Source organism: Talpa occidentalis, unplaced genomic scaffold (assembly GCF_014898055.3).
Source record: "Talpa occidentalis isolate TD23 unplaced genomic scaffold, MPIMG_talOcc4v2.1 talOcc4.3, whole genome shotgun sequence".
Lineage (NCBI taxonomy): Eukaryota > Metazoa > Chordata > Mammalia > Eulipotyphla > Talpidae > Talpa > Talpa occidentalis.
Genome location: NW_023603184.1, coordinates 101,264,816 through 101,292,647, shown reverse-complemented (window position 1 = coordinate 101,292,647; position 27,832 = coordinate 101,264,816). Strand labels below are relative to the sequence as shown.

At 38.5% G+C, this 27,832-nt stretch overlaps 1 protein-coding gene across 1 annotated transcript in view; it reads right to left on the bottom strand.

The window, feature by feature from the left end:
- Positions 1-27,832, bottom strand: part of MYO3B (myosin IIIB) — a 165,548-nt gene that overhangs the window by 125,185 nt on the left and 12,531 nt on the right. The window contains exons 2-5 of the mRNA XM_054699457.1: positions 14,703-14,858; positions 3,709-3,805; positions 2,389-2,505; positions 1,239-1,343 (exon numbers count right to left, since the gene is read on the bottom strand). Coding sequence (XP_054555432.1) covers positions 1,239-1,343; positions 2,389-2,505; positions 3,709-3,805; positions 14,703-14,797 — 414 coding nt within the window. The 5' untranslated portion in view covers positions 14,798-14,858. The remainder of the gene's footprint in view (positions 1-1,238; positions 1,344-2,388; positions 2,506-3,708; positions 3,806-14,702; positions 14,859-27,832) is intronic.

Genomic DNA, 27,832 nt, shown 5'->3' with positions numbered 1-27,832 from the left:
AAAGTGTTTTCCTGGGCTCTGTGAGTTGGTCTAATGAATTATCAAACCTGACAGGGGGTTGCAGGAATCCTCAAATTGTAGGAACTGGCCAGGCAGAAGTGTGGGTAGTCTGGGTAGCCCATCTACAGCTGGCTTCTAAAGTGGGTGCAATCTTAAGAGACTGAGCCCTGACCTTTAGGGCCTGTGATAACTCCAGTGTCCAAATTAAATGGAATTGAATTTTGGACATCTAGTTGGTCTCAAAAAATTGTAGAATTGTTGGTATTGGGAAGGACACAGATAGATATGCTGTCAACAAAAATACAGTGGGGCAACTTCTTGAGAATCATTTATTAAGAATCATATATATATATCTTCCTGTTTACTTCCTCTCTATGAAATCTATGAATATTTCACAAGTCTCTGGGAAAGGTAAGAATTTGGAAAGCCTAGTTTCCAACCTAGAGTGAATCCATGCATTCTGTTTGTAACGCGCTGTTATAACTTCATCTATTCTTCAACAAACCCAAGGCTGGGGCTTCAACAGTTCTCAGGAAATAACACACAGAAATTATCCTGTAAAACTGTTACCAAATTAGATTAATTCTATTTCAAAACAATAAACGCACACAGGAAAACATATATTAACAGCAAAGGAAGAATCAATGCTTAAATATGTTACTGCTTTTTTGATATGTCACCACTGAAGTCCAGAAAGTTAAAATCTATGGGTGAGTTTTGTGTTAAATTAACATTGAGCTTAAGACTTGTTTGTCTTTACCCAATCAATCACAATTTCTCAGCAACTAAACAGTATGGTGCATGATCACTGCCAACCTTTGTGAAGTGTACTTTACACAAAAAAGAACTAGACCACGAAAATTCTCAGACCTTAGCAGAAGGAATATCATTTATGTCATTTTACATCCTCTTTTATTACAATCATTGCCACATAATCAGCTTGTGTTGGTTCTATGTTCTCATATCCATATTATATCCTTATTATAAAATATAATATCCTTATTATATTTTATAGGGAAAAATGATCAAGTGATTCACCTTTCCTAAAAAGGCTTTTCACATCCTTCTGCTGCTATAGTTTTATCATTGTTCCTGTTCTCCTGAGTTACATTTCATTTCCTATTTCCTCAAGTTAGCACAGTGACCAGAACGGAAGTTTTCAGGAAGACTTAAGAGCTGCAGAGAAGACAGAACATGTCCTATGTGTGACGTGCTAGGAAAGGAAGGTGAATTCTTACCTGGTCTTTGCTGAAAGTAACCATGCATTGGTAGGCAGCCTCTGCTGATGCAAATATATGGGGTGGGTTTGAGGCACGTTTTACCCCATGATAAAGTCTGGAAAACTGAAGAAAAAAAAAAAAAGTAATGTAGTTCAATGTCCACAAAACCAAGACTTTGTCACTTATTGAGGAAATTGTGATCTCAGAAAGTCTGCAGGGAGCACAGCTCTGGAGTTTACAGGCCTGAGTTCAAATTCTAATTCTTCCTTCAGTTAGTGGTTTCCTATGTTTGTACAAGGGAATTAACTTCACCATGCAGTCACCTTGCTTGCCATATAGGATTAAAAACAGTAGCTGTCTCACAGGGCTGTGAGAATAACAATGATAACCAGTGGTGCGATGAACACTCAATGAATGTTAGTATCGTTACATCTTGTTTTAAAAAATTAACTCCCAAGTGTAAGAATCCATCTGTGGAGGCCTCCCTGGTGGTCTAGGAGTTAAGTCTCAGTGCTACCATCGCAACTGCTTGAGTTCAAACCCTGACCAGGGAGCTAACCCACACGGCGCTGCAGACCTCTCTTGTCTCACCCACTACTCCCCTTAGCAGTGTATTTCAGTAGATCCACTTGTTGTGCTCCCCACTCTGTCTCTGATGAACCCTCTTAACCCCCACACTGCTGGCTTACACCCCAGTTCTTCTGTGCATAAATAAATCAATCTTTAAAAGAAGAATCCATCTGTGCTGACTTATTATCTGCAATTCAGGGTATATACTTATAGAATAGCATAATTTTACTCTCACTTTTACCTTCTTTTCATTTCTCCTTGTGATTTTTAATTTCCTATTAAGGAATAACATGCCTTTAAAATATTCACCCCCAGGTGGCCTCCCTGGTGGCGCAAGGGGTTAAGACAAAACCTATGAAGTTATCCACAGCCAATGCAGCATGCGTTTGATCCCCAGCCTGGGAGATACCCACATGGTGCAGTAGACCTCTCCTGACTTGCCCACTGCTCCCCTCTGCAGTGTATTTCAGTCAATCAGCCTGTTCTGGTCCCCACTCTGTCCCTGGTGAATCCTCTCACCCACCCCCCACACCTCTGGCTTGTATCCCGTTCCTGTATGCATAAATAAATAAATCTTTAAAAATAAAATATCCCCTACCTGCGGAGAGTATATGCACAGATTCTGGAAGGGGTTTAAGGCAATTAAGATGTCTCCAACATATGTGTAAATCAGCAAGTCCATATAACGCTTCTGCAGCTGGTGAATAATTGTATCCTAAGAAGGAGATAAATGGTGCCAATAGTAAACATTATTTTCAATTAAGGAAGCGTGTGTAAAAATAACAACACACTTATTCTCACAAGGATATTTTTCTCTAAGATAGTCAATTTAAGTCATACAGTGACCCTATTTACCCTAAATGTAAAGATTTGCTTTGAAATAAGAAAAACAGGAATATACAGAAAAAATAGGCTGACTTAGGACATGTTGAAAGACTGTGAGATATCCAACAAAGGTTTCATTTATTATGAAAAACTTGTTTTCATCCAATCAAAATATTCTGTTTAGAATTTGATTTATTAGGCTGTTCCCATTGATCAAGCACAAACAGAATAGTTACTTCATATCACAAAGTATTGCACTTAAAATTTATGTAGCAGGAATATAGAATTCATATTACTCTTTAGTGATTCAGGCATTGCAGTTAAGGGTCCCCAGAGTTAGAGCAGCATAAGCAGGTCCACTGCAATTAACAGCTCTATTAAACATGCATATACTAAATGGGGATTATCACAGTTTTTGAATTTAAAATTCAAGCTGTATTAACTTTACTATTTCCCTAAATGAAACTCTTCTTTATAAAGAACAAACAACTATCTTAAGAGTCAAGTTGCATATTTTTTAAAAATCGCATATAATTTCAGCTGATCTAATAGACCACTTAGGCGTCTAATATAAGTCTTATTAGAAAAATAAAATCCGTTCTTCATCATTTTATAAATGAATACAACACAGAATTATAGTCATAGTAACCAAATGCTCCCTGAGCCTTACCCCAAGGCTATACAAACAATTAACTTTTTTTTTTCTTTTTTTTATTTTTTTTTAAGATTTATTTATTTATACAAGCACTGGGTACAGTCAGAAGCACGGGAGGGTGAGAGAATTCACCAGAGCCAGAGTGGGGAGCAGAGCAGGCAGAAGGACCAAAGTACACTGCTGAGGGGAGCAGCGGGCGGCAGGAGAGGTCTGCGCGCCATGTGGGACCCTCCTCTGGTGGCCGGGGAGCAGCCGGGGATTGAACCGGCGCTGCAGAGGCTGCGGGCAGCTTCACAACCCAGCGCTCAACCGCTGCGCCACCGGGGAGGCCCCAAACAATTAACTTTTGAACTGATTTTAGGAGACTACACCTAAAGGTTAGATCATTCATGTGAAACAAATGTCATTGGTAAGAATTGTGAACTAAATATTTAATACCTCATCCAGAACCTCTAGATTGACCAAATCATCTTCAAGGCAGTATTTTTCAGCATCTTCCACATGATAGGGTCTTCTGGTATGCATCCTTTCATGCCTAGAAGTTTATCCAGAGAATGTTAGCATTAAGACAGTAAAAAGTGTAGAAAGTAAGCAACAAGACCAGCTCATTCACAGTCCTATCAATTGACATATTCAGAGACTTCAGAGACAGGGAAAGAAGGGCAAGTCCAGTCCCGATCTAAAGCTATAGGGCTCTGACTCCCTGTCACTGTAGGGCCATTAGCAGTAAGTGAGCTCCAGAGTTCAAGTGTCCCCTCTACCACAGTGAGGAGTATTACCAAAGCAAATGGACCCATCTTATTTCTGCATTTCTTAAATGCCAGTCAGAGTACTTCCAAAAATAAATTTCTCTTCGCATTTTTTTCAGGTTAGTGTCACTGTGGGTACTTCACTTGAGGTCCCTTTTTGCTATTCACTAGTACTACCCTCAATGTTTTGAGAAATTTTTATGATTTTTTTAAAGATGTGTTTTATTTATTCATAGAAGAACTGGGGTGTAGGCTAGAGGTATGGGGGATGAGAGGATTCACCAGAGACAGATTGGGGGGCAGAACAGGTGGATCTACTGAAATACACTGAAGGGAGCAGCAGGTGAGACAGGAGAGGTCTGCTGTGCCATGCGGGTTAGCTCCCTGGCCGGGGATCGAACTCAGGGCATCGTGGTGACAGTGCTAAGACTTAACCCCTAAGCCACCAGGGAGGCCCCTGTTTTGAGAAAATTTTAAACTATGGAAAATTCCAGAGAATAATATAGCACATATAATTGAGTCAATAATGTGTATACTTTATCTTATTTGCTTATTTGAAATTCCTTTGGGACCTATGCTCCATCCCATTCCCTTTTCCCAAGTGACCACAACTTGGTGGGTATCTTTCAGTCTATTTTAAAATACTGGTCATACACATATGTGTTCATGAATAATATACAAAGTCTTTATGTTTAATTATAAAAACATACTGTAAGTTCTAGTATTCAGCTGAGAACATAATTTTTTTCTGTTCAACACTATGATTTTTTTTTTAAAGATTTATTTATTTATTTATACAAGCACTGGGTATAGTCAGAAGCGCGGGAGGGTGAGAGAATTCACCAGAGCCAGAGCGGGGAGCAGAGCAGGCAGAAGGACTGAAGTACACTGCTGAGGGGAGCAGCGGGCAGCAGGAGAGGTCTGCGCGCCATGTGGGACCCTCGCCCAGCGGCCGGGGATCAAACTGGCACTGCAGAGGCTGTGGGCAGCTTCACAACCCAGTGTTCAACCGCTGTACCACCGGGGAGGCCCCAACACTATGATTTTTTTAAACTATGTATGTATATACGTATCAGCACAAATTTTAGTCAACTTAGTCACTGGGTCACTTTACATTATATAACGATGTACCAATTTATTTTCCAAGCCATGTTGACATTTAGGTTGACTTCAATTTTTTGCTATTAAAAACAAAGCAGCACTTAATATCTTTATGTGCATCCCCTGAAGTACATATGTGAGATTTTCTCCTGGGGGTATTGCTCATAGGGTAGTCTTAAAAGTTGGTTGGCAATCAATACCAATCCCCTTTGGTATACTAAATCACAGTTCTTTAAGGTATAAAATTGACTCAAGGTCAAAGTAACACTTCCCACAATCCCCTTCATAGATACATCACTGCTCAATGTGGTGTGGGGGAAAGCACTGGCCTAGAAGTTAAGAGCTCTGAGCCCTAGCTTCAGGGTTACGAGTAATGTGGTGTGGGGCACTCAGTAAATCCCTTAATGGCAGCTCAGTTTTCTTCATCTATAAACAGGATCACTCATGTCTGATCTATTTATCTCACAGGTGGCTATGAAAGCAGAGACAGTCATGGAGATAAAAATGTAAGAGCTGAAAAATGTCTAAGTACTATTCTTACATCACTGTCAAAATGTGGACTCGACAATTTGCCTGACTCTACCTATTACTCAGAATATTAACTGAACAAAATTACATGTGAAATGTCCTCCTGGTTACTATAAAATCACCAGCAGAGAAATATGACTACATGGTTCTTCCCTGTCACCTTTTATACTTACCATCAAGACAACTTTATTTTTTTATTTTGACATTTATCATTTTTTAAATTTTTTTAAACAATATTTGCTTCCCCCAACCCCCTCAGATTGAGTCCCCATAGAATTTCCTTCCCCAAGGCACCCCTGCACCATCACCACAGTCCCCTGTGCTCCTCCCTCCCTCCCTCTCATCCCTCTCCCTCCTCCTCCCCTGCAGGATGTCTCTGGCTTATAATTATCTGTTTTTGCTTTGTTGTGTTTTGTACTATTATTTTTTTTACACTGATGTCTCATTTGGTTCCCCTATACCATCAAGACAACTTTAAAAGATACAGTTGTCTCTTGCCAGGTCCCAGAAGCTAGCTTTTCTCTCAATATCATGTGGGAGTCATAACATCCTGATGGACAATCTACCCTTACAACAAACACTTCACAAAAGTAAGTAAAAAGAAAGAAGCAAACTCAGTTCTGCATACTAAGTCTTGAGTTTATAACACAATGGAAATGAGCAAAGAAAACTGACTTTTTTCACTTACTGCCTGTTGATTTAAATTTTATATCCCTATCTCCATCTCTGAGTGATGTGTCGAAAGGATATTTGAAACATGGTATTAGCCGTCTATAGTGTTAGAAACAAGTTTGTTGCTAATTCATTTTAAAGTCCAAAATAATAGATGAAACTTTATTTTACTAAATAAAATCAAAGTTATAACCTAAGTGTCTTTAAATTATTAAATAGAGAAATGTATTCATCTGTGTCCAAATAATTGGTGATGTCAAGAAGCCACATTGGCTTGAAATCCAAATTTTTATTAAAACTAAGACTTGTTGCCCAGTTCTAGCTAGACACTTTGATAATAAAAGAGCAGGAGGTACATATTTTTGGCTAAATCCTCTTTACACAAAAGCTAAGTACTTTTTCCCTGGAAGTTCATCATAAAGCAAAATATCACAACACATTTTTTATAAAACAAATTCTTAACATATTAAATTCGACTAGTTTATTTTCTTCCTAAGCTCACATCTTGCAAATGTATGGGGACAGACTAAGTTAATTTTTTTCTATACATCTTTTTACAAAGAAAACCAGGAATTCAAAAAAAATCACCCTCAGATCTGGTTCCAGTAATGGAGTAAACACTCGCCACTCTGTCTTCTCACTGAATGCAACTAAATATCCTGCAGATGCCTGGTACTCTGAGAAATAAATGGTAACATGCAGATTCAGGAAATGAGAATTCAAAATACCATTGAATCAATGGTGAGTTTCCCAGAGATTTTTTTTTCCTCCAGCAACTCCTGACTTTGACTTACATATAAGGGATGTCAGACTTCAGCCAGGTAACATCTTTACACCCAACTAAAAAGGTAGCATTGACAAAACCTCACATGCAATATCACAAATAAACTCTAGCAGAGACTTGCGACTTTCAGTGTGAACATGCATAATGTAATAATACAAGGATCAATACTGTTAGCTTCTGAACCTCCAGTGGATTTGTCCATATGCCCATCTATCTGTCTATCTCACAGATTTATCTTCCAGGAATCACAAGATAATGTGTACAAATCTGAGCTTGATTTTCATAAAACATTCCTTTTTTATAAACAATTTTTAAAAGATTTTACCTGCTGTTTTTAGCAACATATGACATCCCACCATGCTCATAGGTGTGGGACTGGTCTCCCCAAAAAGAATCAGTTACACTTTTCCCAAGATGTCCAGAATAGGCCTTTTCCAATATATATTCACCTTAGTATGTGGAACTATGGTCAGGGGAGGCCCTGTAGGCTTCAGGAGAGACTGGGACCATTTCTTACACAATGCACATTACCTTGATTTAGGAATAATCTCTCCAGAAACAAGGTTTTTATTGACGAAACCTATTTTAAGGCAAGGCATACATCTAGAATTTTTTTGAATTCCTGGTTTTCTTTGTAAAAAGATGTATAGAAAAAAATTAACTTAGTCTGTCCCCATACATTTGCAAGATGTTAGCTTAGGAAGAAAGTAAACTAGTTTTATCATATAGAGTCATGCCCTCCTCATCATATGAAACTTTCCCTCTTCTTGACATACCAGGTCCCTTACCAGAAGATATAAACTGGTTCACTCCATTTTATTTTAGAATTCATAGCCGTGTAAGTTCTCCATTTGCATGTTAGTAAATTTTGGCTTTTTTTCCTCCTACTAATCTGTTTGATGCTAACATGTTTTGTTCATTCAACCTCAGGAAACCCCAGAGAGATAGAATTTTCCCCTATGTCAACACAGTAAATTCCAACTTATTTGCTCCCAAAAAGAAGCTGGCAATCTAGAAGCTGATATAGATGTGAGGTATTTCCACTCTGATAGAGACCACTTCACTTTCTCAACCAGGGGAAAAAAAATATCTGTTACTCTTATCTCTGCCTTCCCTGACTAGCGCTCACCTGGAAATTCTTGGCTACTTTATTTTCCTACTTTGGCTATAGGGTTTGCAAAGCCGACTGAAAAGAAATACTATTTTCCAATTTGTATCTATCTGTTTTTTGAAATTATTCTAGACTTTCAATATATTAATGAAAATTATTATGTTGGTTTATATTTGTCTATTTTTAGCACTTATTAATAAAGTAAACTTGATTTAAATTTTACAGTTTTCTGGAGTTAAATGAATTGTTGTCAATGCTGACTTAAATTTCCTTTAAATTCATATGCTCCACCTAGTGTTTTACTTGATAATAGCATCTATTAATAATTTTTACTGACGAATTCCTTGCTTGATATGAAATCTTCAGATCTCCAACTAAAAGATACTTGGACTGAGTATTCCAAAGCTTAGAGGAATGGAGAGATAGTTAATGGATGGATAAACAGTAAAAAGCATTTGATGAAAGCAAGAGTATATGCTAAGATGTTACAGTCTTAATGTCTTAGAAGACATTTTCAAATGTCTTCAAATGACATTGCTTTTTACTAGATTTCCTATTTTCTTTAATTTTTTTTTTTTTGAGGATCTAAGTATGTCTGTTGTCTAGACTGGTCTCCCAGACAAAATGGAACTTGTGGGTAAAAGATTGGAAAGGATGAGACTCAGATCTGCTTTGGGCTGGTTCCTGGAGTTCAAGTTTGGTATGGTTGATAGAGGAAAAAAATATGTATATATATTCATATATATATATATATATATATATGAATATATATATGATTTCAGAGATCAGAAAAAGGGAGGCTGGTATTTGAATCCCTGGCTCAAGTAAGAGGGAAATGAGGGAACACCTAAAATATCAAGTCCAAGGAAATAGCTGGAAAATATAATCTGAAGAATGAGTGATACAAAACCAGTGGCAAGGACTAGATCTCCTACGGTAAGGGTAGCACAGATGAGGCTGAGAATGGGAGTTATTTGGAGAATGTCTTATATGCAGCCCATAAGTGGAACAGGAGCCTTAAAGGGCACCAAATTGGCTCAGACATGGGGGAATTGTTCTCATGGAATAAATTCCCAAAATGTTGTTGCTTTCACTATATTTGAACATCTATGCCTGCATTCTGTGTGAGCCCCCTCTAATATCCAATCACCATGCTGCAGACTTCTTTGAGTTTCTGGACCTATGAATTATGTCGATAAATACTAAACATGTTGCCCCAAAGTGATTCCTTAATCTTTTTCTCTTCCTGTCTGCCTGCTATGTCTGTAGGAACAGTGAATTCCTCATAGGCAGGTGCAAAAAAAGACATGGAAGCTTCACATGGATGTGGCAGAATGCATTTTTCCCTTTAATAGCAACTTTTATAAAGCACAAAGCCTCAAAAGGAGGGCCCTTTAAATCAACTCAAGAGTAGGAAGGAAACAGAAACTTTTTAGCCTAATAATTACAGTGAAAGTTTAAACTAGTGAAAGGTTAAACTTTGCACTGAAAAATACCTGATGCTCTTCTGGACAGTCACCCTGTGGCAAGACCTCTGTGAAGGCTACCTCTACCTCCACTACCCCACACTCAGGTTGGAAACCTTCCCCTTCATCCAAGAGTGGAACTGGAAGGAGTGGAGAATGATTAATATGCCCACCATATTCATACAAAAAGAATTAAAATATGTTAGAGATAGAGGGGAAAAAAGAATATAGAAGAAAAAATAAAGCCCAGGTTCAAAGGTTTTGGTCCTGAAAGACCTAAAAGTAAGGCTTCTGTGATCACTGACAGAGCTCAGGGACAAGGTGGCTAGTGGAATAGATTAGACCCCCTGCCACCACATTCAGTGGATTCCACTTAGGAAGGAAGATGTTATTCAGAATTAGAGGTACTATTACTGCCACAAAGTCAGTGACATTGAATATTTCTTCTAAATCATTATTTCCATTTCAACATATCATTTAATAACTGACAGATTATAAACTTTTCCTTGAATATAAATATATTAAATAATAAATGTAAATAATCATGGACCTAGAGTGAGTAAAACAATTGCAGACCAACTAGATCTGTCATCATTCTACTGAGAGTTAAATAAGGATAAATATACCACTTATATAACTACTACATGAATTCTATTTTGACCTAAAACTTAAGCTTATATATCAAACATTGCAATACATAGATTTTTAAAATAGAAGAATTATTTGTGTAGAAAATATATCATTTCCACTTTTCTTCATCTAACTGTGGGTCAGAATTCCAATAAATCAGCATCTTACAATCATATTAAACAGTATTTGATATAAGGGTATAGAGATTATAGATGCAAATTACATTAGGTTGTGAATTTATTGTTTTTCTGTTAGAACAGAAAGATTTTTATCCTCTTGTGTGTCAAGCACTGTCCAATCTTTGTGAAGTAGACATTCAGAAGTTATTCATTTATACAGGAGCCCATAAACTCATCAGTGTATGTAATATGTGTCTATAGTTGAAAAGAGGGAGTGAGCAAGGCATACTAGGGAAAGTTAGACAATGAAAAAGTGAGAAAGTTGTCCTTAAAGGTCATGCTGCAGGCTGAAATCAGAAAAGTTGGGGTCATTGTTTTAACCAGCCTCAGGCAAATTGCAAGGTTAGACTCAAAATCCATTAAACAGAGCAGGAAATAACCAGTAACTTAAGTCTTCCATCAACTAATACTTAGAATAGAACCTTGGCATTTAGAAGTTTAACATTTGTGCTTTTGGTTGGTCCTAAGCCACCTGCCAGGGAATAACTGCTGGAACTTGCAGTTTTATTGAGGTTCACAGCTGAGTTCATGATGTGTGGTAAAAGGGAGGGGGTCACAGCAAAGTAAACCCAGTGCCCCCGGCCCCAACCTGCACTCCTATTACAGATAGTGGTTTTGCTCTTCTCCCATTCACTCCTGTGAAGTGATTTCTAAAAATCATGTTTTCATCTACTTCTCTCAACTTCAATGGCAGAACAACAAACCAGGTGATATCAATGAATTCAGAAATTTGCAGTACTGGTTCGTGGAAAGAGTTCTTTGAAGGTGAAGGAAATAGCCAAATTGTTTAAAAGCATCCCTCACAGTTTATTTTTTTTAAAAGATTTATTTTTATTTATTTATACAAGCACTGGGTACAGTCAGAAGCGTGGGAGGGTGAGAGAATGAGCCAGAGCCAGAGGAGGGAGCGCAGGCAGACTGAAGTACACTGCTGAGGGGAGCAGCGGGCGGCAGGAGAGGTCTGCGCACCATGTGGGACCCTCCGGTGGTTGGGGAGCAGCCGGGGATTGTGGGGATTGAACCCGGCGCTGCAGAGGCTGCGGGCAGCTTCGCAAGCCAGCGCTCAACTACCGCTGCGCCACCGGGGAGGCCCATCCCTCACAGTTTAAATAAAAATGTAGTCAAGGAGCCCAATTTGGGTATACTCTGCAACACTTCTCTTTCCCTAGACTCTCTCAACCAATTCACCAGAAGTCCTGATAAAACCATTATCTTAACATCTTCTGCTATTGCAATTGCCATAATCTGCTCACACTCATCTCTCTGCCTCCAGCTTGTGCAGTTCAATTCCATTCTCCACAGTGCAATCAGAACCACCTTCCAGCAGTAGTACATCCTGCTTGAAATCCTTCAGTGATTTCACAGTGCCTAAGGAAAACTCCAAGGACCTCAGGACCATCATGACCTGGCCTTTGCCAGCCTTGTGTCTCTCTCACCCCCACAACCCATGATAATGCCTACTAATTGTTCACCAAATTCCCCACGCTCTCTCTCCAGCCTCTGTCCCTTTGCCCTTTGCTCATTTCTTCTCCTTTAGTGGTAATAGCGCCCCTCTCTGATGATATTCTCTTTGTTATTTAGGACATTTCATTTCGAGGAACATCTTCCTACCAATCTCATGGAGTCTTTTCTTCCCAGAAGCTCCAGGAGGTACCTCAGGCCTCCTCTATCCAGACACTTTCCATGCTGACCTGTTCTCATCTGATTCTTGTCTGTATCACACACTAGGCTATTAGCTTTTTATCAGGATAGGTATCTGATTTGCCTTTGTATTCCCTCTGTTCAGCATAGGGCCTGACACATGCACACATATAAAGGTCACTTGAATGAATAAATGAATAAATTAGATTTTAAAGAGATAGAAATAGAAATCTTTTTAACATTTAGTATTTTGTTACTGTTTATTTTTATGATATTGTATGGTAACTAAATAAATTTGCACAGATTAAGGCCAAGAGGTAGACTTTTTGAAGATTAAGACCAGAGGAAATGTCTGAATTAAATAGACCACGTATACTATTTCTACTACTACTGTTAACATTAACTGAGGGTTAACTCTGTCATCAATGTCATTCTATTTTTTTATGTATTGACCCACTTCATGCTCAAAATCATCCCCATTTTACAGATAAATTTCAGAACAAAAAAATTAAATAACTTCTCCATAAGTGTCTAAGCTGTGATTCAAAGCTTGCAGAGGCAGTACCACCTGCTATGTGACCAGAATTGTGCAGAAAAGTGAGGTTTGGTATTTGATTCACTCAACTATGCACTCGCCTCAATTTTTTATTTTTCCACCTTACCTTAAAGAAACTCACAGCTTCAAATATATTGTTATACTGGCCAAAAGATATTTGAGAGTTTTTCCCAGGTGGACTTAAAGCATACCTTCCAGCCAACTGCTAGCCAGTTGCTAACAGGAAGTAGTACTTTGGGATAGGTGGCAGGTTAAGTGTCAATTACATGCACTGTGTTTGCTTTGGAATTAATTCTCCTGCCTCCTAAGGAAGTGGTTGTTAAAAGTTTTGTGAGGTTGTATTTTTTTTAAATGACTATTCAAAGAAACATCAACCCCTGAGTGAAAATGAACATTACAAAGACTCCATGAAAAGCCTTTGCCACCATGGCAGATCTGACATCAAAGGAGTAACAAAGATTAAAAAAAATTAGAGAAAGGGTGAGAGAGTCTGGAGTCTGATTTTCTATGATAAAAGAAAAGTCTTTAAAGAAAAACCATATTTCTGGACAAGCAAAGTAAGGAAAATTTGAAAATCTAAATAACTTTGCAAATTAAGTCTCAGAAATTGTACTACAACAGAATTCAGAGCAGAGAGAAAAGACAGAGCATTTAAATGTTGAGGTTCTTCTCTTTTTTTGATTGGTTTATATGTTATTTCATTTCATCTTCACGGTTATTGTTATTGTTGTTGTTGTTGTTGTTGTTGTTGGTGGTGGTGGTGGTGGTGGTGGTGGTGTGTGCATACCCATGCGGGAATGTACATGTACTTGGATGGCAGAGAAGTGGAGGCTGGTATAAGGGAACAAAAGCAAGGAAATATGGGGATTGAAGTTCACTGGGCTTAACCACAAGTTCCCAGCTTAAAAAAGTACAAAGTAAGAATTTCTCTGCATTTCTCTACCTCTTAGGTAGAAACAGAAATAGTAGTGCAAAAGGAGAAAAAGCAGGAATAAACATAGGTTTTGCACCATCCAAAAGGGAACCTGATGGGGTGGGGGATAAGCAAGATATAGTCACCTTTAGACTATGCCACTAGCTCCAAAAGTTCTGATGTTTTTTGATCTGTAAACAGTTTTCTGCAGAACGTGTAAATATTTCCAGGGTTTGTGACCTGTGATATTTTATTTTCTTCACCTCCAGTCCTTTGGATGTTCTTTTAATAACAATGGATTAGAGCTTATCTGCATGCTGGGCCAGTTTTATAAAACTAAATAATTGCTGAGCTGGGGAAGCAGTTTCATTTGCATTTAAATTTTTTTAAAAGAGAAATTCTGCCACCCTCTGGACAGAAACCAAAGATCTATTTCTTAAAGACCACCACAGAATACCATTTTAAGCAGTTGCCCCTGAAAATAAACATTTGTTTAAAAAAAATCTACCCTTTAATAAAAGGAGGGTGTGGGGAGCAAATCAGTTGCTTTAAATAGCATAGACAATAACTGGGAAACAATGTTTTAAAAATACTAAATAGCTTCTAAGGAATTTTTAGCTAAAGAAAACATTCTCAGAGAAAAAGCCTCTAGTGTTTAATTTGTATTCTTTCCAAAATCACTTTACAGTACACATTTCTACTCTTCAGTCTGGAATGGCCAAGTAAAGATTTTTCACACAATCACAGCTATGGCTGTTTTCATACAGTTACCTATATAGCTAAAAAAGAAATACACATTTATCTTAAATGTGAATATATATTTGTTGGGTTTTGACTAGGGCTAATCAAACACAAGGGCAGAGTGAGGTATCAGCCATGGTTGAGAGAGACCTACCATAAGAGCATAAATGTGTGGTTTGTTTCTGAAGCACTCCAGTTCTCTTCCAAGGGGCATGGAGTACTTAATGTCATGTAAATGAAATTCTCAAAAAGGCAGGGATGTGATAATTACCAGTAATAATGCTGGGCAAATCAAAACACATGACAAGCCATTTTTATAAATAACCAGAGAGAGGAAGTAGGAAGACTCCAAGTACCATACCTGGTTTTAACAACAGGGTTTAGATGCTTCTGGTCTTGGAGGACCTTTGCCAGTTGTTTTTGCAGAAACAAAACCTTTCCGTGGGCTCCTTTCATAAAGGGGTGGTCAAGGAGATGTGTGACGGAAGGGCGCTTTTCAAAATCCTTAATAAGACATCTGTTTGCAAAAAAATCAACAAACAAAACACAGTCTTAGACACCTGGTTCCCCTGTGACTATGGGAGAGAGGAGGCAACAAAGCTCATTTATAAAACCTGCTCGCTGAACTTACATAACTCTCTTCTTAATCTCATGTACCAGAACATAGGGGGAAAAAAATTCCCTGCTAGTTAATTCTCTACTATTTAAACTAATTAAAAAAGCAGAAATCTATTTTACTTTGATTTAAGAACACAATGCATTGCCATCATTTTAATGTGAAGTATTCAAAGCATTTGAAACCGATCAGGTAAAAATTTCTGTCAAAAATTTTTATTACAGAAAAATATTCTTAGAGAAGTCAAGTTGATCTTACTTTATACATACTTTATTTTAGAAGCATATGAAATTAAAAATTATCATTTACATTAAATCCTAATAAATGAATTATTGACTATTTGGTGGTAGGGAAAATGCATTTAGGAATTTCCTGGGAAAGAAACTAATTACCAAAACCTTCACAGAAAAAGCTCAACACTTTGATTTCTAATGTCTTCTGAAGAAGCAGAAAAACCTCTGAACAGGAAGTGACTACAATATAAGTCACATGAATTGAAATGAAATTATGCAAACAGGGAACAGAAAGTCCATTCAAAATGGTAACAACTGAGTTGCATTTAAACTCCTCTGCAGTTAATTGGTTATAACCCCTAACATATAACCACTTTCTGTTTCAGATTCCCATACTGTTTCAGTCCCTCTTCAAGAAAACAATGATGTAATACATTTTGCTCCATGCTCTGTGTTATTAAAGATGATTCTGACATAAGGAAATTTCTAGTGAAATTGAATCTGATGAATACCCCTCTAATTATCATCACATTTCCATTCTGAGTAGCTGCCCTTGAGAGGAGAAAGAAATTTCCAAAATCTACGCTTTTAAGTTACCCGTCTTTAGCTCACACTGGAGGCTTAGGATAAATATTAGATGCCATTCTGCCCATTCCATGAAATAAATGCCTCCAGTTTTCCTAATAAAGACATTCCAGCAACATTTCAAAAACATCATTATTTTAAATAATGAAATGTACTAACACGTGGAAAAAAGTTCTGCCTCACCTTGAACATCTTTCTAAAACAAGCAGTTTCTAATACAATCAACTGTTGTGTTTACAAAAATGTTTTAACCTTTTCAGTTTTCCCTTCAAACCACTTTTACACCCCTCACCTTCTAGTCCCGAAAAGATGCTTGATAAATTTCCCAGTCAGTCCATGTTGGAATTGATTCAGGGGATTTTTCTATCTGTTGGTACTGGAGCTTTCAGCTACAGAAACCACAGGAACTTAGATTATCTCCATTCTGCTGCCTGCACAACTGTAAATGCCATCTCTGCCTTCCATGGGAAGAGATCAATCATTTGAATGTTACAGATTGAAGGGCCTTTTGTATGATCTATTATTTTTCCTAACAAAAATTTTAGGTGCACATGTTTAAAAAATACTATCTTCATGTCTTTACATCAGCAATGTTCCCTGGATTTCATGTATATTCTTCTCTCTGTGTGTACATATATACTCATATACAACTACTAAAGGAAAATAATGCTAATGCTTCCTTGAGCACCCTGCAAAAGGAAATTCTTGTTAGTAACACAGATCAGTCATATAGATGGATGGCCCATTCCTCCTAGCTGGACAGAGGTATAGAAAAACTGCTGAAATAAAAACAGGCCTGTTCTCTGAGAGTCCCCACTGAGGATGGACATGGTGGCTTCACAACCCCTGTCCCCAGAGCCTCCATGGGCATGGTAGGATGGGAGTGAGGGAACTACTGGGGCCTCAAGGCCAAGCTGCCCAGGTCATAGTACATCTCTCATCACCAAACAGACATACCAGTACCCAAGTACATAGTACATCCCCCAAAACAGGGAGAGATTTCTTTATGGATCTCTCCATCCTGCTTTCATTTCTTTTGTTTGTTTGTTTTTTTCTGGGGTTTTGTTTGTTTTTGCTGTCTTCCTGTACTAGCTGTTGGAGTTTCATTTGACTACCCAGGTGTTCACTGAAAAGGGAAGAAAGAGCACCTATACCCACCTACTGACCAGTGGCAAAACTTCAAATTAGCAAACTCAGAACTGATGATAGGAGAGAGAATGAAGAGAAAATTCATAGCATCTTCCACCTTAGGATAGGTGCCTTGGGACAGTGTTCCAGATGATGCCTTAAAACAACTTCCTGCTGGTATTCAGTAATTAAACCCTCCTAAAGAGGGTTTGGGAGAGACCAGAAAAGCCATACTCAAGTCTTATGAAAATAGATCTCTACTGGAGACTGAGGATCAAGTAAAGGTGCAATACCTTGTTTCATAGCTTTAACATCCAGTGGGGGAGAGCAAGGTTGCCAACAAAGTCATAAGATCATTTGATATTTTAGAGAGGATCTATCTCGAGGTCACAGAGGGAGTAAGGTAAGGGGGACTAACTATTGAAGTGAAATAATCAGGCAAAGAAGAAACTAACAAGTGAATCTGTTGTCTTTTGAAGATGCAAAAAAATGAATATGGTAGGCATTTTACTATCTGGAAGCAAAGAGCGAGAGGATTTGTTCCGTCTCTCAGTAAGACCTGAGTGGGTTGAATGTCATACCATTGGATCAGCAAAACTGAAACTGAGTGTATAAGGGAAGAATATTAAACAGAGTTGTGACTTATCCAACTGCACTGAAGGATTTTTAGGCTAAGGGCATGAAGACCTTGAGGGTATAACCTTATTTTAAAACAATCTTGCATATATTTTTCTCATGGGGAGAGTCAGGCTAAATTAAATTATTATTTACTGATAAACAGAGGAAAGCTCTACTTCAGGGGCAGATAAGGTTAAAAGTTATGCATTGTTAGATACAAGGTCATTGGATTCATATCATTTCACTTGTTTAGCAAACACTTATTACAGAGTGTCAGAATTAGTCACAATAAATTAATTTCTAAAAATTATGACTTTTTCTCAAGGATCTACAATTTAATTGCAAAAGGAGGCAGACAAGAGAAACATAACAGCTAAAACCGGCGTTTGCTTATATATTTAGGATAAGAAATAACCACACAAAATCATAGGGTTTTGGTACTAAGGCGAGGAGATTTTCTATTCCAACTCCCTCTTTTACAAGAGAAAGCTTAAGTCAAGTCCTGATGGTGAGGCCAGTTCTCGGACTTCCGTGAGAGAACCCTCCCTATTCTAAAATGTGTAGTTAAAATGGCAAAGATGCAACCAATGGAACAATATTAGGGTATATCTGGTGGGGTTGACTCTGGTTAGAGAAAACTTAGTGGAACTGGTGAGTCTTGAGTTGGGTCGGGGAGGTTTTTTTTTCAAGTTTTGGAATAAAATTGAACTCAATTGTTGGAGAAGAAGTAAAAGGCTTTTCAAGGCTGGGAAACTGAATGAGCAATGCAAGAAGCCAGACAAGGCAGGTAGTGTAGCCTGGAACTCAAGAGGCCACCAGAAAGAACACTCATCTTCACCTCCTAATTTATCTCCTTTGCATATCTAACAATTACTAAGTTAGTTCCTTAATCACTTTAACTAAAGTAAATTCTTTATTGCTTGAGACTTTGCAATTTGGTGCTAAAAACTGAGACTGTCTTTCAACTTCTTCAAGGCAGGGATTTAATGAATTAAGACAGAACTGATTGCTGGAATCCTTAAGAATTTCTAAAAAGCCTCCGTGCCCTTTCTAAAACTGAGGGAGAATTTTCTAACCTGATTTGGAGAACTCACATGGAAAACTAAGTTAGTTTTAATGTGCTTACTCATTTCAGTATTGCTTTTTAAACCAGGAATTGCAAATTTCAGTGCAGTATATTTTTCCCCTAGCCAGAGAAAGAGCAATTTTTACAAGAGAATGCATAAAATGTTGACTTCTTTACGGGAAGTAGGAACCAGTTCAGCATGAGCTGTATTGGATGACATGTAAGATGTTCCATTAAAAAAAGAAGCTACTACTCAGGTTTGGGAAACATTGGTGATTCTCTAAACCACGTTTGGAGTTTTGTAATGCATGTGAGCGTATTAAATGTTCTTAGAAATAGAAGGGTAGAGAAAATAACTTAATTTAAGTCCATGTTTCCAAATTTACTTGGCTGCAGATCCTTTTTTGTATCAACATAAGTAGGGCCTTTACAAAAGACATCCTCAGCAGCTCAGCTGTAAGGAATCAGTAGAGGGCTGATCTCATCTCAGCTAACTGAAGGGACATACAGAGCTCCTAATTGTCACCATCATGTTTGAGACAGCATCTCAAAAGGGGGAAATACATTTCCAGAGTTCAGTTCTTTTAGAGACTTTTAATCTGGGAAAAAGAAATTGAACAAATTCTAGATTTAGGGATATTACTTTTTATTTAAAATCCTAAGTTATTCATTTTTACAATCCTGAACTTTTTAAAATCACTTTTTTAAAAAAATCTGGATTGAGATGCAGTTCTGTCTGTCTTATGAGACAAAACACAGAAATTTTTTTAACTACCATAAGATATGTTACCTGTGTTTATCCTGGATTTATAAAGTCATGATGGCTGATTTGAATATAATAGAAAAGTCCACCAAAAGAAGAAGGAATTAAATTCCAGGCTTGAAGGAAATCAATCCATTTCCCAATTTGAAATTCTAGTACCTTCCATCATGCCTTCTTGGCTGAAGATTAATTCTCAGAATTCATTAGGTCACCACACTAAACACAGTGGTTGCAATTACTTGCTGGGATCTTCTAGTTTGGTTTCTCCCGGAAACGGGGGGAAAAAGGAGACATTTTTAAACAAGAAACAAGGCTGGGCTTCTGCGCGGGGCTCTGGAGCCATGCAGCCTGTGCTCTTCGCACTCCCAAATGATAATGCTGTCGAGACACAGCTGCCTTGCCACTGTAAACTGCCATTTCATACCCAAAATATCAGATGCCTGCAAGGGGGAGCTATTTATCAAAAGTCACAGCCGGATGTTTACCAATGAATAAAACACACTTGATAAGAGCAGCTGAAAATACTGGTGAGAAAAGCAGGAGGGTAAGCAAGCTTATTCCTCAAATAGATGCAAGACTAGATCAAAATTTGAGATTGATGTCTCACCCCCACTTCTTTTTTTAACAGTCTATGTTTTTATGCTTTCAATTGTTTTTTCTGGGTTTGCTACTCAAACAGTTAAGTGTTTCCCTAGGTACAGAATCCCTAAATGCTTTTGATCTGAGCAAACATTTCCCTGCCCTGTGATGCATCCTGCTGCCCTGCAGTTCCTATCATCATCAGACAGAAGCCTGACTGACAAAGAGACCTCTGCATCAAGAGGAGAAAATCCTCCCGAGGATACACTAATTATAGGTTAAATATCAGAGCCCTTGGTGCTGTCTTAGAAGGAAATTTCCATTCTGGAAGAAAGGACTATGACAAACACAGGCTATTTCCCAAGATGACTAATGCCTCAAAATAAGTCAGGCTAAGAAACTTGACATTGCCTGTGTTACTTTAGTGAAAAATCACCTTCCTGCTTGATGAAATATTTAACTATATTTCAGTTTACATGAAGTTTACAAATAATGCATTTGGTGGTATTTTAAATATGTCTCACTGGTGAGGCTGAGAGTGCATGCTAACTTCACAACTGTATTGGGGAGGTAGGGTTTTAACCTGAAACAGAACCAGGAGCACATTACTCAGGGAGGCAGGTCTGTGATTATCAATCAGAGAGAAAGAGTCAGTATTCACTAAGGGGAAAAAAGCCCTGAAAAGGTAGGACACAGGGTTTTTTTTTTTTTTTAAGATTTATTTATTGATGCATACAAATAAATGTCTGGGGTACAGGCCAGACATGCAGGGGGTAAGAGGATCTACCAGAGAGTTCCACAGAGTAGGGAACAGAACAGGCAGACTGACAGAAATACACTGCTGATGGAAGCAGCAGGCGAGACAGGAGAGGTCTGCTGCGCCATGCGGGTGGCTCCCTGGCTGGCTGGGGATCAAACTGGTGCGGCAGAGGCTGTGGATTGCTTCACAGAGTGGCGCATGCACCACAAGGGAGGCCCAGGACAGAGGGTTTTAGCACAGGAAGTTCAGTCTCCTTTTTAAAGTGGGTAATGGGAACAGATTCTGTGTGGCAAAGTCAGAGAAAGACTGAAAGTTTACAGGACAACAGACCATCTTGCCTGAGATATTGTGACAAGGGGAATGCAATGCAATGTGAGAAGGATCAGCAAACCATCCTGACCTTTGGTCAAAGCATCGGCACCAAAGGTCCAGCATGAGTTGAGGGGAACTCAGGAAGAAAAAACAAATGAAAACCAGAAAGAAAACATTGAATTTTCTGAAGCCTGAGGACCACAGAGAACCAACTTTTCTCAGTTAGAGAAAATTCAAAGAAAGTGACAAAGGTGAGAGAAAAATTCTAGGATGGTTTGAATCCAATAGATAAAATCTAAGAGCAGACAGAACAGAATCTCCCTGCAGAGTTAAGGAATGTGCACCAGGGTAGCTAAGAGATTCCACATGCAAAAAAAAAAAAAAAAAAAAAAAAAATGGGGCCAGAGCTGGAGCACCGCTTTAAGGCAGAAAGCTGCAATGTCTAACTCCATAGTGATCTAGGGTTCAGCTTGTGAGCCCTGTGAACACAAGTATCTCTTCATTTTACTCTTAAGTCTCTGATCCCCTAATGAACATCAAATAATTTGAAAACTCCATCCTAATTGGTTGTGTTCATAGGGAAGAAGATATGGTAACAAAAATTCTAAACCCTCAAGCACTGCTTCCCTGGATGACAGGCTGAGGGCCGCAGCTGGGAGGGGCCAAGGGAAGAAGAGTAGACAGTGGACGTGGGCAGAATCAATTTGGGAGAAGGAAGGAGTAAAAATTCAAAGCAAGGAGGTGAAGTGCAAATGGCCAAGTAGAACCAGGTCTCAAGTCAAGATGGTCCTCAGTGGACATAGAAACTGTCCAAGGAGGGATCAGTGGATGTGTGGTGGTAGAGGTGGCAGTGTTATTAGTGTTGTTATTGCATTTCCTCCTTCTGTTTAAGTTGTGTTTGAAAACCTCACAAAGCAGTTGCAAATGACTGGTGATGAGCACGCCCTCCTCTGGGCAAGGAAGTATCTAATTTTTGTGTCCTAGGTCTAAGGTAGTCTTAAGGATTTTAACTGGTGGTCCCAACACACTACTTTCTTATTCTTTGTATACTTTATTTCTTTCTTCATTGGTTGGGAAAAACACCTTCAATTGGACAGATATTTTTCCAGGCAGTGCCAGCCTTGTGTTTCAATATGGCTTCTGGAAAAAAGTGAACCACTACTTCATTACACAGCCCCAACAACTGGCTTAATGGATTGTTAATATGTGTTCAAACAACACCCTCTGGTTCAAAGGGTTGGGGCAGGTGTGACCCCGGGCTGATGGGAATCCTGTGACAGCTCCTTCTCTCAGGCTGCAGCGCTGCTGCTTCCCATGGATCTGGTGATCTGCTGCTGCTGCAAGAGCAGCTGAGTGTCCACTGCAACTGTCAAACCACTGCCCCTGGGCCTCTGAGAGGGACTGAGATTGGCTACAGGTCAGCCCCAGACTAAGCTCACAAACCAGACCGGGCCTAGGCTTTCTTTAGCAGTCTTTGCTTCAAGTAATAATTAAGGAACTATTTGATGGAAGCCACTCACGAGGATGAGCAGTGATCTGAGAAGGAAGTGTTGGCTGAATCCAGAACGAAGTGATGATGGAAAATGTGAATGGGTCAGGGCAAAATAGTTTAGATTCTGGCATCTATTTTAATTGTTACTATGACATATATATTATAATGATGTATATATTATATGTTATATATTAATTTTAAACATATTATTTCTATGTTAATTTTAAATATTTAAAATAGTCTGTTGATTTTTTTTAAATAATAATATACTTAATGGCCAAACTCATTATTTTCCTAAATATGACACATGTACTCATTCATTTAAAAAAAGAGCACTTTTTATTGGGGTGGTGAAAAGGTTAGAATCCACCAAACCTAGCTGTACTTCTCAGAGGCAATGTGATGGATAATAGGCAAGTTAGTTAATTCTCTGTGTCTCAAGTTTTTCATCTATAAAATGGTAATAATAACATTGTGGGGAGTAAATGAGACAATGCATGTAAAATGGCTGGTGCAGAGTGAACACCAAATAAATTCCAGCTATGCAGGTCAGCCACTGTACTTGGTGGTAGGGACACAGTCAGTTAGTCCATTGGAGGAAGACAGCCATGGCCCAAATCCAAGTAGGATGAGGGCTATAAAAAGAAATGTTGACATGCAATGGCTCCTTGAATTAGATTTGAATAATACTGTGCCCTCTAATTAGCTACTTTTTTTCCCAATGTGATTCCCATCACCAAGGACAAAATTCCTATTTGATGGATGTCCTGATCAGAACTTTCAAAGTTCTGGGAGGAAAGAGACTTTTAGGACCTCTCAATTCAGCAAAAGTGAAAATCTTTGGCATTTTCAAGTTCAAGCCTTTGGGCAATCCTGTTTTTGAATGTCTGACTAATTTCTTTGATTCGAAAATCAATTCCCATTTTGACAAACAGTTATGGTCTGCTTCTTAGATCAGGCTTAGGTGCCTGAGGATATATGAATTCTAATCCTTTCCTTGATCCTACTTGCCACCCTGTCCAGAGTTAAATCCATAATTCTCATTTGTATGCATTTTATCTCTGCGAGGAGAAGCAAGGGACAGCACCCAGTCGTCGCCTACAAGAAACAAACAACCAGCTCTATAGTGCATGATCATCGCATGCTCACAATCACACCAGGACTGGGGTGAGGGTTAGGAGAGAAAGAGAGAAAGAAAAAAAGATATTTTATTCATCCATAAGACATGCATACAACATATCGCCTATGGTATATAGAAACATATCTTCTGTGTAATACCAAACCTACACATATGAAGTATTTAGAGAAGCAGTTGGGATTGAATTTATGTACTCATTCAAAGACCTAGTAGGTATTTATTGTGACTGGTACTAGATCAAGGGCTTGTGGGAAAGGACACCTGGAGTGAGACCTTAGCTTTCATGGAATTTAGAAAATAAGTAGTCGAATAGATATGGACATAGATGAAAATAATTGAAAGCTACCAAGTGTAGGCACTGCAATAGCTTATACAAAGTAAATAATTTTAGCTAGGAAAATAATTGTTTCACATGAGAGTGATGTTTGCATCTTAAAGGATGTAACGATGAAAGGGATATTGGCAGGAAGTGCAGGGGAGAAGCATTTTGAGTGAGGGCATAGTAGGGATGGAAGCCCGTTGATGTAAAATCTTGGCTTATATGGAGAACAGAGTGAAACAGAACAATGTATTGGAAGAGATAAGGGTAAAATTCTGGCCAGGAACATTTTCAGAACATAGAAGGCCATGCCCATGAGCTTATGTTTCCTTTCTCAGCCATACTGAAGAGGCATTTTTGAGGGGGGAGATAACATAATTAATCTTTGCTTTAGAAAAAGAATAGGCACCATATTAGAGAGTGAATTAGAGGTAGAGAAAGGGAAGGGGGTTCATTTTGGAGGCATAGGGTCTGAATTAAGGATTTGTGAGGGAAAGGTGAAAGCTGTCAAGAACTTAAGACAAGAGTGCAGAGAAAAAAGAAGCAGTCACCAGAGGAAACTTAGCCTTCTTAAATTTAATGAATGGATCAAAATCTGTGAACACAATTTACATTTTACCTTCACTATTCAATTCTAATCTCTCTCAAATGAACCCAAAAACTTTTAACTTACTGATTCAATGCTATCTTTTCAGTTTTTAACATACTCAACCTCTCTGTTCAAGCAGTCACTGATGGTCACCCTACTTGAAACATTCTTTTTCCATTCTGGAGTGATGCTGCACCTCTTGGTTATTCTCTTAATTCTCTGACCACTCTTGTTCTTAATTCTCTGACCACTTATTTTCAGTACCAAATAAAATAAGATGACAAGGAAGAAGAGAAGGCATATGCTAAAGTAAAGAGTAGAGGAACTAGAAAAGCACTTAACACCCACAGGCTTGGTACTTGCTGCTGAACAACCCAGACTTTGCCTGTGAAGTATCAAATGTACTGAACTAGATAATACAAAGAGGACTTGCAGCCTATGAAGAAGGCCATCCCTATACTTGGACTCTCAATCCCAAGTAAGTCTGCAGATTCTACCAAAAAATAAGCTTGATTAATTACAATGTGCATGTTCTGGCACTGAGTGAAATTTTAAAGTGTGAGAAAACCAACATGAACTACTCCATAAAATTTACATATGATTTTTTATCATTTAATGATAATCATAAACCATACAGTTGACACACTTAATGTATACAATTCAGAGTTTTAATATGTTCATATCCTTGTATAATCATTACCACAATCAAATTTTAGAACATTTTCATCACCCCAGAGAGAATCCTATATCCAATAACCGTTACTCTCATTTCCCCTCAACCTTCCCAGCTCCAGCTACCAATCTAATCTGTTTCTATGGATTTGTCTAATCTGGACATTTTATATGATATGTGTGGTCTTATTACTGGCTTCTTTCACTTAGCATAATGTTTTGAAAATTCATCCACATTGTGTGTAGATATTTCATTTTTTATTGTTTACCCATTGATCAGTTGATACTTCGATTGTTTCTACTTTTAAACTATGTCTAATACTGCTGTGAACATTTGTGTACAAGTTTTTATGTGAACATGTTTTTATTTCTCTTAGAAGTATATATTACTGATCATATAATACTTTATGTTAAACATTTTGAGAAACTATAAGATTGTTTTCCTTTGTGATTATATCATTTTATATTCCCACAATCAATGTATGTAACTGATTTTTTTGATATATCATCTTGTTATAGAAATAACAAGGCATATTACTACAACAACATGTGTTTAAATAATTGAAGGTATAGGTAATAAGGCAAGATAAAAAATAAAGGTAGAAGAAAAAAAGGAAACAAAGGGGAAATTAGAGAAGAAAAACAGGAATGCCAAATATATGGGCAAATACATGGGCCTCCCTGCTGGTGCAAGGGTAACATTAAGACACAACCCATGAAGGTGTCTGCAGCCACTGCAGCACAAGTTCAATCCCCGGCCAGGGAGCTACCCACATGGCGCAGCAGATCTCTCTCCTGACTCGTCCGCTGCTCCCCTCAGCAGTGTATTTCAGTCAGCCTGCCTGTTCTGTTCCCCACTCTGTCTCTGGTGAATCCTCTCACCCCCCACACCTCTGGCCTGTACCCCAGTTCTTGTATGCATAAATAAGTAAATCATTAAAATAAATAAAATGCCAAATATATTACTTTATTAGAGGTGGCCACAAATTACCTGATGGACTCTCTAGAAACCTATAGGAAAGGAAAAATGCAGTCAGTCTATTCTATTTCTTAAAACCCAAGACAAAAACAAACCAGCTGCATGAAGAATTGTGATATGAGGATGATGATGATGACAACGAGAGTATAACGGTAAGGAGACCACAGATAAAGCTTTCTTGGGTTTTTAAAGAAATGACTTCATTTAATGAAATGAATGCTATTCCCTTCCAGTAAACATGGCTATGACTTTCACTGGACAATTTCTTTTTTTTTTTTTTTTTAGATTTATTTATTTATTTATACAAGCACTGGGGTACAGTCAGAAGCGCGGGAGGGTGAGAGAATTCACCAGAGCCAGAGAGGGGAACAGAACAGGCAGACCGACGAAATACACTGCTGAGAGGAGCAGCGGGTGGCAGGAGAGGTCTGTGCGCCATGTGGGACCCTCGCCCAGCGGCCGGGGATCGAACAAGCGCTGCAGAGGCTTCAGGCAGCTTCGCAACCCAGTGCTCAACCACTGCACCACCGGGGAAGCCCTGGACAATTTCTTATGATACTCTTCAGCCCTAACTGATTCCTTATATCTAGTAAAAATAATTCTCCCTGGGTGGCCAATATAAGGAAGTACCAAGTTCTCTGATGTTAATCCTGTGCAAAATCTACCAACAAGTTGGTGCATTTTTATAGTCAGGTCCCTTGATATGCTAATATGCTAAATGCAGTGGCCCAGAGGTAGCATCTACCCAGGAAGGGAAAGGAAGTGTATTAGGCTACCATGTGCTGTTCAATGAAAATGGTATGAAGATTGCTGAAAAAGTCAAACCCATGAATCAATAGCAACTCAGAGGAGGAGGCACTTTAATTCTGCAGGTAGAGGTGGGGGTAGGGAAGGAAGAGGTCTGAAATATTGCACAAGTGGGCATGAAAATGATGACAATAACAGTTCCAACTGAGAGCTCAGACCATAGCACACTGTTGGCCTGGATGTGGGAGGAAGATTAGATTAAGAAGAAAGATAATGGCTTAGAGTTACAATGGGTTTGCTGGCATTGTATCTACTCACATTTAGCTCCCTACCCTTAGTGTGTTTTCTTTTTGGTAGATTTAAATTAACTAAACATTTCTCTGGTTGACTGTCAACTACATTATTATTATTGATGGCATGAACATCAAATTGGTGAAAATAAACTAAGCCAGGTTTTCATTAGCAAACTAACCACTACTAAAAGCCTAGAGAAAATCTTATCAGATAATTAGCAGCTAAAAATGTCTTATGCAAATCGGGATTTTGCACAGCTATTGGCTGTCTTGCTTCGTGTTTCCGAGGACACAAATGACCTCCACACCTGCTATACACCATCCCTTCGGCCCAATTTCTGAGCTGCCAAGGATGGTGAATCGCAAGGGGCAAATGATTGCTTCTGTTGCTCTTTGGAGAGACATTTCTTCCTGAGGAAGTGGCCACCCAAGGAAACCAGTTTAGTGCTTAGTCTCTGTGCTTTTAGACCAAAAATTGAACATTTCACTCCCTGGGGGATGTCAGTTCAGTACCTTGTTCAAGCACTAAATTTTCATAAGATAAAATATTTTTCTTTTTTAGGCAAGGGAATGAGTAAAGATACCAACTACCAAAGAGAGCC